Raw genomic sequence first — 13659 nt, 5'->3', positions numbered from 1 at the left:
CAGTCATTATACTCTTTAATATGACCTCATCAAAACAGGATTGTTTTCATTTGGCCTAATGATTTAATATTAAATAAGCAATGTACATAATTGCATGTTTGGTGTTAGCAGGAAGGTTATTAGAGTAAGTTAGTTCTTGTTTGGGTGTGTGCGTGACTATTTGCACACAATTAAAAAGAGGGGGCCTCAACGACACCTGTTTGCAATTGCATTCTAATCAATGTCTGGGACGTGTAATCCTTCGTCATCTCTTTTTTCTTTTTTTTCCTCCTTCCCCTCTCGTCTTTTTCTCCTTTACTCTCTGTACATTTTAAGGCCGACAGAGAGCTGAAGTTAGCTAGAAGCTGTCTGGGAGCTGATGGTTCTGCTAGAGTGGGGGAAAGAAAGGTATGGAGCAAATTAGTGGCAGAGATGGGAAAATAATGACTGTGGCATTGTGGGTAATTAGCAAGTATAGTACCTATGGAGAGTTGGCAATATAATGATGTGAGAAAGAGACTGAGAAAAGCGAGAACGAGGTGAAAAACGTGTGCATGACTAACAAGAGGGGGGGAAACTGTGTGCGCGACAGAGAGAGAGAGAGAGAGAGAGAGAGAGAGAAATGTGTAGGTGTGTTATTCGACTTTGCAATGAACAGATATACAGTGTGAGGGAGAGAGAAAGTGAGGGAGGGAGGGAAGGAGGGAGGAGGAGGGAGGGAGGGAGGGAGGGGGAGATGGAGCCAGAGAAGGAGAAAAACTATAGCGTCCATGTCATCCCACGTGCAGATTAGCGTGCTCAGACTGTATACAATGAAATAGCGTGACCTTGGCGAGGTCAGTCTGCTCTGACAATATTTGCCTGGGCATTGTTTCAAATCAATAACTCATTAACAAAGTACAAAGGAAGTTGCTGTGGGTTTGTGAGATTCTTTATTAGAAAAGAGCGGCTGCAGGCCAGAAAGGTCATCGCTGTGACATCTCGGCTAGCCTCGCGCTGCCGCCCGGATTGTCAGGTGAAATTACTGCGAGCCATTAATTGACATAAGGCAAAGGAGAGCGGGCAGGCAGACAAGGATGTGTTTGTTCCAGGATGACCCTGAGGTGCTGTGTTTGTGTGTAGGCGCGCGTGTGTGTGTGTGTGTGTGTGTCTTTATTCGGGTCAGCCTGTATCCACAATGGGGTTGTGTGCAGAGAGAGGGAAAGAGAGAGAGAGAGAGAGAGAGAGGAACCACAGTGGGTGGGGAGGTGCGAGGGAAGCAGGATGGATGTGTTTGATGGTTGACCTGACTAGAAGATTGGGAGCAGGGATCTGAGACCACTACACTGGTTCTGCCTTGAGCAAACACACAAACACAAAAAGGTCTGCTCACATACAGATGTTATGTACTACACATTACACTAACAAGCACAACATCTAACAAGCTCAATCAACTTTAAGACTTTGAGAAGTAAAACTCGTTCACCGTTACACTGAATTCAAATGCAACAAGATAAAACTGAATGTATGTCCACACACCACAGTGTGCTTGTACTGTGGCCTTAACATGAAAACGTAGCTTATAAAGACAGATACACATGCACGCAGGTCAAAGCTTTTTCCTCCACCACACTCACACAGAGATATACGCCCTAAAAATACAAAGATGGCATCCAGCCAATTTGCTCTCTGCAGCAAGCAGGTGAGCTGCCCTCTAGCCCCGGTTATTGACCCCTCCTCTGACCAAGTTCAGAGGTTAATCAAGTCCCTACCTGTCCTTGGATATGCTGAGCCTTACTTCTTGGCACAACCACAGGGCAAAGGTCAAATAAACCCTGTCTGTATAATTGCTTGTGGGCCACAGGCTGGGGCAAAGGGGTGAAGGTGACAAAGAGCAAAAACCCAGTCCCATAGAGAAACACTGTAGCACCATGTCAAATACAATTACCTGTGTGTGTTCTCGTGTGTCCATGTCTTAATGTTTATAATCAAGTTTTGGCGTGTAAGTGTGTGTGCGTTGTGTGTGCGTTAGTGACTCCTCGGGACATTTTTGTAGTACAGTGTGAACATGGGGAAACAGGACGTCGTCTGCTAAACACAGACAAGGACAAGGATCTCAGTCTGCCCCTGTGGACAGCTGCAGCTGGGAATAATGGGTCTTGGAGAGGCAGGACCTAAATAATGGATGCCCCTTCCTTTAGGAAACACACTCTGAACAATCCACAACAATCAGATAAGTATGAGACATTACAAGACGTCCGTCAAATGGAGACCACAAAAACTAAAAGTATGATATGCAAAACAAAAAAGCTAACAAACAACAACAAAAAACGTATAGGTCTCCAACCAGAGTGAGAGGAGGGAAAAAAAAAAAAGGTTACATACAAGGGAATGAAATAATGCCTTGAGTGGAAACACTAGCACACTGAAGGGCCCCAACATGTGGTTTGATCGTGAAAAATTAATCATTTTAGAGAAAAGGCTAGTGAAAGCATTCAACGACCATCAATCTCATACAGATCTCTCATTCTTGAAGTTGCACTGAAGCTGAATTTAGTGGGAGAAAAAAGAACAGAAGGAATAGCCTCAATCCGCTGCTTCAAAATGCTATCGGAGCGATGGCCTCTCTGTCTGTCTGTCTGTCTGTCTCTCTCTCTCTCTCTCTCTCTGCACAACCTAGAATGTGAGATCCTAAAAGAAATAGCATGATAAAAAAAAACTAAGGGAGTAGGAGAGAAAAGTATTCCAGTCATTTATAAAAATAAGTGGTGCTTAAAGAAAGGCGAAGCTCTGTTTTTTGTCCCCTTTGCTCTTTTTTTCCCCTTCTTCTTTCCAGGGCCTGCTGGCCTAATCCCAGCCAGCCAGCCTTGGGTGAACTCTTTGGAAGCTTCTTAAGCCCATGAATGTGCCTTTTGTTCCTGCCATTCCTCCGCTTGGCTGACAGAAAATAGCTAACTGGATTACTGCTAAAATTCAGAGTAAAGTGAACTCCCAAACTTCTATATGGCGAAGTGCTAACCCCCTCCCCCCACCCCCCACTATCCTCATCAGCATCCCTCCGATCAGACTTTCTGTCCTTCCATCCCTCCCTCTGTTCTCTCTTTCTCTCTCCCTCCTCCACCAACATCCCCCTAAACATGGCCCAGTGGTGTGTGATCTGGAGGAGAGGAGAGGGATTAGATAAGGTTGAGAGGTTGCACACTATGAACCCAAGGCTAAAAAGTAAGAATCCTAAAAGCAGTTAAGAGCTTATTAATGTGTGTAAGGAAGCGTATTAATCAACTCAACTCTATAAGGGGGCTGGCGTGGCGTATGTGTGTGTGTGTGCGTGTGTGTGTGTGTGTGTGTGTGTGTGTGTGTCAGTCTTTGTGAGTCAATGTGGTAAAAAAAAAAAAAAAAAAAATGCACAATGGAACTCTCATAGGTATAAATACAGAGCAAGACGGGTGGTTATTCTAGTATGGTTTATGGTTTTTCGGGTAATGTTGGATTCCATTATATTACAAGGAATGGAGGTATATATTTGAGTGTGTGCGTGTTTCTGAAGGTCTGTGTGCAGGTGGTCTGGCAGCTCAGCGGGAGTGAGGTGTAGTGAATAAAAAAGGTGTGTGTGTGTGTGTGTGTGTTTGTGTGAGAGAGAGTGTGTGTGTATGAGGGCCTGTGTCTTGGGTGGGTGCTGTTCAAAAAGATGAAAACAGCCCTGCTAAAGAGGTTTGATTTGATCCACCACCCACTCCGACTAACAGAGGTGAAGGAGAGGGATATACACACACACGCACACACACACACGCACACACACGCACACACACGCACATCAAAACCTTAGTTCTTGTTCCACCTCCTTTACTCTTTTGTCTGTCGGTATGTGTGTGCCTTTGCATTTTTGCATGTGTGTTTTAAGTGTGTATGTCATGAGTGTGTTTGTGTGCGTGTGTGTGTGTGTGTGTGTGTGTGTGTGTGTGTGTGTGTGTGTGTGTGTGTGTGTGTGTGTGTGTGTGTGTGTGTGTGTGTGACAGCTTACTCTGGGGCAGACAGAGGCAGAGCAGTGGAGAGTTAAGCAGTGCAGGAGGAGGCGTGGACGGTAGAGGCGAGGTCATACACACTAGCATCCTGCTGACTTCTTGGTCAAAGGTCAAAATTCAAGGGGCACCAACACGGAGCCAACCTGCTAACTCATTAATCTGTATCCCGAGTCTGACAATCCCTGCATCTAAGGTGTATTTGGCTGCAAAATCTAAACATTTTACATGACCCCTACTTTCTGGTTATTTAGGATCATTTTGCATTAGCCTGCTAGTCTAAAAAAAACTAACTTTTTTTTAAACTAAATCTGAAAAATGTCACAACGCTGGATACTGCAATATTACAGCCTGCTAAATCAATTATCAAAGTGATACCTTAAATGAAACAGAAAAGGAGTTGGACATGACACTGGGCTGGTGTGTAACATTCTGCAGTTACTCATTATGTCTGTCCTGACTTCCATCTCATGGAGAAAAGCCTAGACTGTTAAAATGCACAGTTTTTCCGAGACACTTGAAAAAGACACTTGTCTCAATGCATCTGACTCGGTCCATCACGCATTACGTAGGAACGGCAGAAAGCAAGCTAAGCCCAAAATCAAGATATGAATAATATTGCATGCTTTCTCGTAGGATAGGGGAACCTTGGTTGGGAAAGCGTTAACAATCTCACACTGCTAACGTTAGTGAGTGTTATAGATTGAACGCAAGAGTAGGGAGTGAGAGTATAAGAGATATATTTATCTATATGGAGGAAAATGATTTTCTTTCATGATATAAGGATCATTCAAGTTACACTTTCCAAATAAAACAAATGAATATACACTTCTACAGACGTAAGTATGTAGATGGCAACACATGCATATATACACACACACACACACACACACACACACACACACACACACACACACACACACACACACACACACACACACACACACACACACACACACACACACACACACACACACACACACACACACACTAGGACATGATATAACAAGCCGACATGAAATAAGGAATAGATTTAACTATTAATTTATGGCGTAAAATGAAAAAATTATATAAGTTAGTTTGTCTACATTAAAAACACTCTTCTTGTGTGTTTACCAGAAGAGTTTCATGTCAGATAGTGTGTGTGCACTAGTGTGGGAAACCAGCGCACATGCAAAGAAGTGTGATAGAGTACGATAGAACGCCAGCTAATTATCCTTTATTAGAGTGTGTGTAAAGGTAGTGCCAGGGGGCTTGAGGGGGAGAAAAAGCCTGCGTTGACAGCTCACACACTGCCCGCTAGTCCCACAACAGCCCTAACTCTTGACAGACACCAGAGACTGACGTATTTCACACAGACACACACACAAACACACACACAAACCCACGCACACACATACAAGGAACATGCACTGCTGTGACGCTACTGCCATCAACAAGAGTAAGAAACAGATAATTGATGAAGAAACTTGTCAAAAACCCTTGCTCATTGTGCCCGTAATCTTAAAAATCTTACTGATCGAGAGCTTTCAATTGGGTAAAAATAAAAAGGTTGGACCCTACCGAGGAGGCAAATTATTAATTTTGTTGGCAGCGGTAAAACAAAAGACATCTATGCAGAGGACAACATTGCTTTAATTTCTCATCACTTATACCATATTCATTTAAACAGTTTCTTCCTTTGTTTGACCACAAGGTAAACTGGCAGAGTCAGGTGTATGTGCAAAGCATAAGTTTGTGTGTGTGTGTGTGTGTGTGTGTGTGTGTGTGTGTGTGTGTGTGTGTGTGTGTGTGTGTGTGTGTGTGTGTGTGTGTGTGTGTGTGTGTGTGTGTGTGTGTGTGTGTGTAATTAGGGGGTGTACGGTCAGTGTAGCTTGATAAGATGCTGTGTTTGCAGAGTGTGTGTTAGGGAGATAATAATCCCAGCGGTCAACAAGAGTGAAGGGCCAGAGCTGCACTGACCAGCCCACCATTTGAGAGAGAAAAAGAGAGGGAAAGAGGGTGAGGATGAGGGAGAGAGGGAGGTAGCCATGTGGTTAACACTTGCTCACTGAGAGGCGACTGGAGCACGGCCAACCTCTTCACACACAGGCTGACCACACAAGAGCCTCTCTTTCTCCCTCTGCCTCCCATCCCTCCCCTTATCCCTTGTTACCTAACATTTCCTTCCCTAGCTTCCTCAGCTAGCTGCCTCCCACCTTCCTCGTCCCCGCACCTTCTTCCCACTTTTGTTTCTTCCAAACTTGCCCAAATTCCTCCCTCCCATTTATCACCTATGTCTCTTCTCCTACCTCCTCCAGCGATCCGCAACTGTCCCTCTGTCCGCCTCCCCCCATCGTGTCTGCTTTTCATGAACATCTATCCTTCTGTCTCTCCACCCTGCTTTCCTTTTCTTTCTCTCTTCCCTCCCTCTCGGACTCACCCGTACAGGAATCCGTTCGGTCTCCGTCTCCTTCTGTGGGTTACGGTACTTCTCATAAAATTCTCTCTTCTTTTTGCCCTCTTTGTCATCTTTGCGTTCCCTCTTTTCAGCGGGTTCGTCGGAGGGTTCCGTAGGAGAGGGCAGGGGGGAGAACATGGCCGGCTTCTCCACCTCCAGGTAGTTCTCATTGGGGTTGAGCACCATCACACCATAGCCCTCCTAAAACAGATAAGAGACATACATGAGTGTCTTACAGCCACGACATCAGAATCATGTTTCATGTTGCGTTCAGAATTAATTATATTTTATATATTTATTGATTTCATTGATGTAGTATAGTATACAAACTGTGAATGTATAGACCTTTAATTATAACAAAGGGCTGTATAATATAGCATTATATAGCAATATATATTAAAAATATAACCAGGTTGAGAAAACAAAAGGCATCAAAAAAGAGCTGCAAAATAAATATATAGCTTCAGTAAAAAGCATGACAAGTGCGCATGTATGTGTGTGTGTGTGTGTGTGTGTGTGTGTGTGTGTGTGTGTGTGTGTGTGTGTGTGTGTGTGTGTGTGTGCGCGCCCGCGTCAGAAAGAGATCTGAAGAAAATTCATATTACCAGACACCAATAGTGATTGTGTACTTTTTTCATTTTTTAGTTCCCAAAATTCCTCAAGAATTGTTTTTCACTTTTGAAATACATTTAGATATATTTTATTAAACCTAAAATGTAATATTGACGAAATGTTCTTTTGTCCTTTTTTGGTTGTTTATTTTTATTTTTATTTAATTTTTTTATACAAACAGAAAGAGACAATAATAATTTGATCAATCCTACTAAGAAACACGTATATAACACTGCCTAAAAATGTCAGCTACTTTTAAGCTTAAAAACGTTCCTCATGTGTTTAAGAAAGAGCTTGGTAGTTTTTATCTAGGAGGAAAAAATAACATAACCACACGCAGGTTGTGAGACGACTGGGGGAATAACGCATATCCAGTCTGAAAGAAATGGTAGAGAAAGAGACAGAGGAGAGTGTGTCACTGCAGGGACAGCCTGGGAAGTAACTGGGGGATTGAAATTCAGCCCCGGTGGTTTCAGTCGGTGAGTAGCATTTAGTGACTCCAAAGGCCATGTGTCACTTAATATCAAACCCAATCGATCTCACCATCACTCAACAAGAGAGTTAGCCGCTACTGCATACGTATCTGTGTATGAGCATGCTATTGTGTGTAAAGGACTTCAAACTTGTCAGAACTACAGTTAAACGTCTAGAAATGTTTAAATAGCTGTCAAAGCTTTCCCACGGAAATGATGTGTGAATTAATGAATAATTAGTGCAGTACTTCAAAATGCCAAAACTGGAATAGAAGAGAAAAGTTTAATGAAAGAAACAGAAGTGGATGTAATAACTAAGAATGACAGAAGTGACATGCATTGTGGAGAAAGGGAAGTTTTTTTGCAGTCTTTAGTGACTTTTATTCAACTATGAAGTTATTTTAATTCAATTCACTCTGAAACGAAAGCAGAAAATGGATGGATTCCTGTTACACTTTGGTTGTGCTTCACACACAAACGCCATTGTCATACACACACCCTGATACTTACGGGTATACGCCTGACACACATAAACACACACACACACACACACACACACATACACACACACACACACACACAAAGGAAACACACTAAGGAGTACCAAAGACACCAGGGCAGACAAAAAGAACTTTAGGAGATGTGAAAGTGAGTTAAGAGAGGCAGCGTAGCTCAACTTCCTCTGCAAATCACACACACACACACACACACACACACACACACACACACACACACACACACACACACACACACACACACACACACACACACACACACACACACACTGTCCTCTCAAGGCGGTGCGTCTCCTTTTCTGTAATAAGTGTTAACACAAAGTGCTCGTCTTCTGTTGGCGCAACATGAGTGTGTGTCCCTCCCGTGCCTATCGACATCAAACCTGCCACACACCCCTTCCCTTAGCACCTGCCGTGTGTTGACAACAGCAAAATGACACGTTCTCACTTATTCAGATTATAAAATTAGTTTGATTCTCACTCTCTTTCAAATTCAGACAAGGCTCTCCATCACTCGCTGGACACTTTTGTGATGTAAAACGTATTAATATAAAGATCATAAATTTAAGACAGCATTTTTAAGCGAGAAGAAAATTGGACATGATCAAATTTCAAATTATTACATTTTAGAATTAAAAATTTAAATAATTTTACTATTACATTAGCTTTTTATTAAAATTCAGCAGATGTGTTTTGAATTTTCTACTTCCAGTTTAAAAAAATTCCCAGCTACATAACAGCATCTGCGTGATGATGGAATTAAGTTTTGTATTTTACTCCAAGGTACAGAAAGTCTAATGGTAATTTAGCAAGTGATTTATGACTTGGAAAAAAATACATGTCCACTTTATAGTTTGTATGCAAATTCTAGGTAGATGATGTTTCTCCAAACCGGGATTTTTACAAGTCTGTGTGTATGTATGTACGAAAGAAAAAGTGAACTTAGAGAGGTAATAGATGAGGATATATTAGTGAGACTTGATTCAGCCTGCAGACATCACTGAAACATTTGCACACAAATACAGAACTTCAGTCGCACAAGCGCACATTCAGACGGATGGAACGCCGGATGAAAAAGAAATAGGAGATGCGAGGAGAGGAGGAGAGCAGAAGAGACAGAGGGAGACAGAAAGAGAGAGAGAGAGAGAGAGAAGCAGAGAAGATGGATATAGATAGATGGATAGATAAAATGGTAAGAAAAGATAGATAGAGAAGGAAGGAGAGACAGAGAGATGTAGCCCAACCAGATCGACACCAGCTTTGTGCCACTGCCCACTGGTGGCAGCCTGATAAAATAACTGACAAGACAAGTTCAGCCTAAGGCAGCAACATCATAAAAACAAGATCAAATTTTAATCAATTAATGATTCAACTCCATACTGAGTACAAAGTACAAATATTTAAGAAAAAAAAATAAAAAAATCATAATTTAACGCAAACTGCAATGTCATAGATTTCCGATAAAAGCAGGACAGAATGACAGAGAGAAGAAATAACAGAAAAAGCCTCTTGCACATCCACCATCACATCACTTTGTGTGCCGTTCTCCTTTCCCCTAATCCTGGTTCACCAGGCCAAAAGTTAATGGTTTAGCAACACTGGCCCACGTGTTCTGATGCTAACCCTGAGTGGCCTAAACCATGTTTAGTCTTCAGTGCTCTTACTGGTCAATAACCCTTCTGGCCTTAAGCATACTATTGGTAACCTCAAGTGGCCCGGTTCCTAGCCTTTAGCATCCTAAAGCTAACCCTGAGTGGCCTGTAGCCTATGGCCTTTCTTATGGAGAGGCTAACACATCTTACCGAGCTAACAGTGCTAACCCTTTCAGCCGTCCAGTCACCCAGAAGGACATTGCTGTAAAGGCGACCAGTGTTTGTCGTACTTAGTGTGGAGGTGAAGGGCCGCCGAGTTCACCTCCATGTCGGAAACCATCATTTATTTGAAAACACAGAGGTCGGAAAGCACTGCTCTCCCTGTCCAGACACTTCCTCCTCTTATTCTTCTCTCCATCAACCAAATATACAACACGGAGTCTGGTGCTGATGGACTGAGCATGCAAGCTATTGGGATTTTTTTTTCAACTTTAATTAAAATAATTATCTTTTGATAAAAGTGATCTTTTAAATATTATAATTAAATATGATTACTTACTATTGTGATTGTGTAATTGTATAAAACAACCTGTCCACAAAATAACACATGATTTAAAAGAAAATACATGATAATCAAATTAAAACGGCACAATGTCAACCCTTACGCCAAAATCCCACTGAACAAATTTCTCCCACAGAGCTAATGTTCATCATCCTCGTCTTTGCTAAATCTCTCCATACACCATTGTAGAGTTAGGTCATTCGGTCTTTGTGTCTCTAGCTAACTGCTAAGTCTCTCCCACATTCGCATGCACAGAACAGACTGGTTACACCTGCTAAATCTGATCTTTGTGTTGTGATGTGACGTGCTGTCAAAGTGTGAATCTTACACAAATGCACACTGCAAACCTTGGGTCACCCTGCTTTTGATACCGCTAAATCTCTCTCTCACACATTGCTAACATCGGGTCACTTTGCCTTTGTCCTATACACACACACACACACACACACACACACACACACACACACCGTCTGAAATGAAACACACACACGGTCCTCGAGCGTTGGGTCAGTCGTGTCTTTTCTGCTGCAGTATGCAGGCTAAGTCTCTTCCCATGCCCTGTGGGTGCCCCTGTGCCACCATCACACTGAGTTCCTGCCCCGGGGCCAGCGGTCAAGAGGGTCGCCCCGACCCCTCTGGAGGGGGTGGGGGGGGCATCCCGACCCCCCATCACCCGGCTCCGGACGCTCCTTAGCGCTCCTTTGTCGGCCTGTCCCACACCAGATAGCACAACAAAGGCTGTCGCTGCTAAGGAAACCAGGGCTTGTCTCATCATCGAGATGAAACCTTTCCTCCGTCACTGCCCGATCTACCCACATGTATCATTGTGTGGGTCTTTTAAAACGTGAACGCTCATTACTATCTGCATGGTATTGAGAGAAAAATAAAAAATTTAATTGAAAAAAACACATGAAGCTGCAATTTTAAATATTATTTTATGCCTTATTTGTGATTTATTACGATGACATAACGGAAGTCATACGGCACCATCTTCACAGTATTCTCAACAGTCTGATGACAACGATGTGCCCCTTTTTATGGTCAAATTAGATGGCGCTTGTCCACTACAACTTTGATGGTAACAGATCATTATTTTCCCCTTCCAGTCACATTACTTGAAAAGAAAGCGGATAGCGTGTGTGTCTGTGTGTGTGTCCACATGTGATTGAGTGCACAAGTGTGAGAGAGAGTAAATAAGATGTCCCTTTAAAGACAGCGGCACCTCTATTTTTCCAGTGGCGTTGTAATGAAATGAAATGTGTCTAATGTGCGGGAGCAGGGAGAGAAGGAGGCCGGAGTGAGAGGGTGTTTCATCTGTTCGCGTGGAGCTCGGCGAAGCTTTGATGTGAGAGCTCTCATGTAGTGAGCGGGGCTTTGGGCACAGGGAAAAGGACAGCACTTGACAGGTACAAAGCACGGCCGATAGCGGTCACGGGTGCATGCAGTGAGGAAAGTGGATGGTATGGATGCATGAATTGTGAGGTTGTGTGTGTGTGGCTGTTTGCTGAATAGGAGCATATAAACGCTCTTCTACGCATTGCAATTGTATTTTAGTACATTTATGTATCTTTGCTATTGCATCTTAGATCTTGAGAATCAGAGTGCAGTCTATAGGTTTACACTTAAATTGGATATCGGGCAGTTTACTTTATTCGTTTTCTGTCGGGGGGCTGTTAGGATCGGGGTAAACGGCTCTCCCTTTTCTCAACAGCCGTTGCTCTGCTTCCTTGTTTCAGCAACATGCAGCTGCCGATTCGCTGCTCAGTCTTGACTGACAAGGGGGAAAGGGTCACCCTGCATGGCATATCCAATAAGATGAGGAGGAGGAGGGGAGGAATGTCTGCAGGCTATGGTCTGGTTTGAGATCTGAGCGAGGCACAATGGCTGACCGGGGAAGAAAAAGCTAAGTCGGAGAATAAGCGAGAGCAAAGCATTGGCATCACAATTTGTTTGCATTTCAGTTGTGGCTGAATTGACATCAAATACAAGTACAAAACTCCTCACGGGGAGGAGGAACAAAGAAAAAACACAGACTGTTCCTCAATAAAGAGGCGCGAAGGAGCTGAGAGGGAAGGTAAATACTGTAATAACAAGTACACTCTCTCTCTCCCTCCCTGTCAGGGCCACCCTGCTCTGCGTGACCTTGTCTGTCTCCGTCTCTACGTGAGCTTTTTTTGCATGCGGGGTCCCTTTATCCATCAGATCCCCCTCTTTTCTCTCTCCTTTTTTCCCACTCCTCCTCTCCCTGAGGCCGAGATACCACACAGATCGCACAGTAATGTCAGATTAAGTCACGGTGCCCCCTTTCTCATTTTAACAGAGCACCAGTCTCGGGACCCCCCATACCCAAACCAAACACACAGCTATGAGAGCAGAAGGGTGGGAGAGCACTTACTGTACCAGTGGGGCTATGAAAAGACATGTGTGGATCTTAGGGGGTGATGTGAGAGTGGATGAGACGGGATTGTCATCAGCCTGTCAGCACAAAATCAATCATCCTCTTGATAACTAGCGATACCCAGGGGCCATGCAAGTAGTTGTGGAGAACACCTATATGTTAAGAAATATTATTATCATAGTCTCACACAAGAAAGGACAGCAAAATGTAAGAATTGATAATTGATAATAAGATAATGGGCTTGAATTACCCCTAAATTGCGTGGCATAAATTGCAATACATACATATGAGACACGTGAGCTAAACTTTTTTTGGGATCCTGTTTAACCCATGTTTGTTTTAGCAATCAATTGAGAAGTTAACACATATGTTTACATACGAAAAGTAAGACAACCTGGAGCTTCATCTCCCCATCTGCCCCCTGAGTTCATTTCAAACAAATTGCCCTCTGCATAGGTTTCTCCCCTTATAAAGAGCACACATTTAATTAAGTTCTAAATTCAACTGTTCACTTCAAGTTCAAAGACTGCATTCGGTGTTCACTTCCACTAATGTAGTCCTACGCTAATTTGGTCAAAGTAAATAAGACTCTGTGGTAATGATTATCTTTTTCTTGATCTTAATGAGCACAAATAGTTTAGGTCAGAATACGAGGCTAACCTTTTTGAGCTAGTCAAGTAGTTTTGTCTGAAACAAGCAGCAGAGTTTTTAACCTTGGCATGGATGTCTGGGCTCATTTGGATATTGTTTATATGTAGAGCTGAATATTTATAAATGAGTTCAAAGTGGAGCAGTGGGGTGGAGGAAGTGAAGAGAATAGCACAGATTCAGATCCCTGATGCCTCAGCTTCTTTTCATGCTCGCATTTACATTTCTTTCTCTCCGTTTCACTTTCTATTTCTCTCTTCCTGTCTCGCTCCTCCCGACCTGTCTATTTTCAGCACCTCAGTGAACGGATAGACATAAAGACACTCACGCAGACGCTGTTGAGTAACTCACTCAGTGCAATGCCAAAGCACGATTATGCGTCAATTATTTACCATACTCGACGTCTGTGAATCTGTGAATTTGTTCAGTCACTATCCCTGCT

General features: G+C 43.1%; 1 protein-coding gene across 1 annotated transcript in view; it reads right to left on the bottom strand.

Annotated features, from left to right (window-relative positions):
- fam172a (family with sequence similarity 172 member A) overlaps nt 1-13659 on the bottom strand; it is a 148190-nt gene that overhangs the window by 79552 nt on the left and 54979 nt on the right. Inside the window, exon 7 of the mRNA XM_054610645.1 lies at nt 6400-6618. Coding sequence (XP_054466620.1) covers nt 6400-6618 — 219 coding nt within the window. The remainder of the gene's footprint in view (nt 1-6399; nt 6619-13659) is intronic.

Source organism: Anoplopoma fimbria, chromosome 13 (genome assembly GCF_027596085.1).
Source record: "Anoplopoma fimbria isolate UVic2021 breed Golden Eagle Sablefish chromosome 13, Afim_UVic_2022, whole genome shotgun sequence".
In the NCBI taxonomy this organism is placed as follows: domain Eukaryota; kingdom Metazoa; phylum Chordata; class Actinopteri; order Perciformes; family Anoplopomatidae; genus Anoplopoma; species Anoplopoma fimbria.
This window is presented reverse-complemented; position numbering and strand designations above follow the sequence as displayed.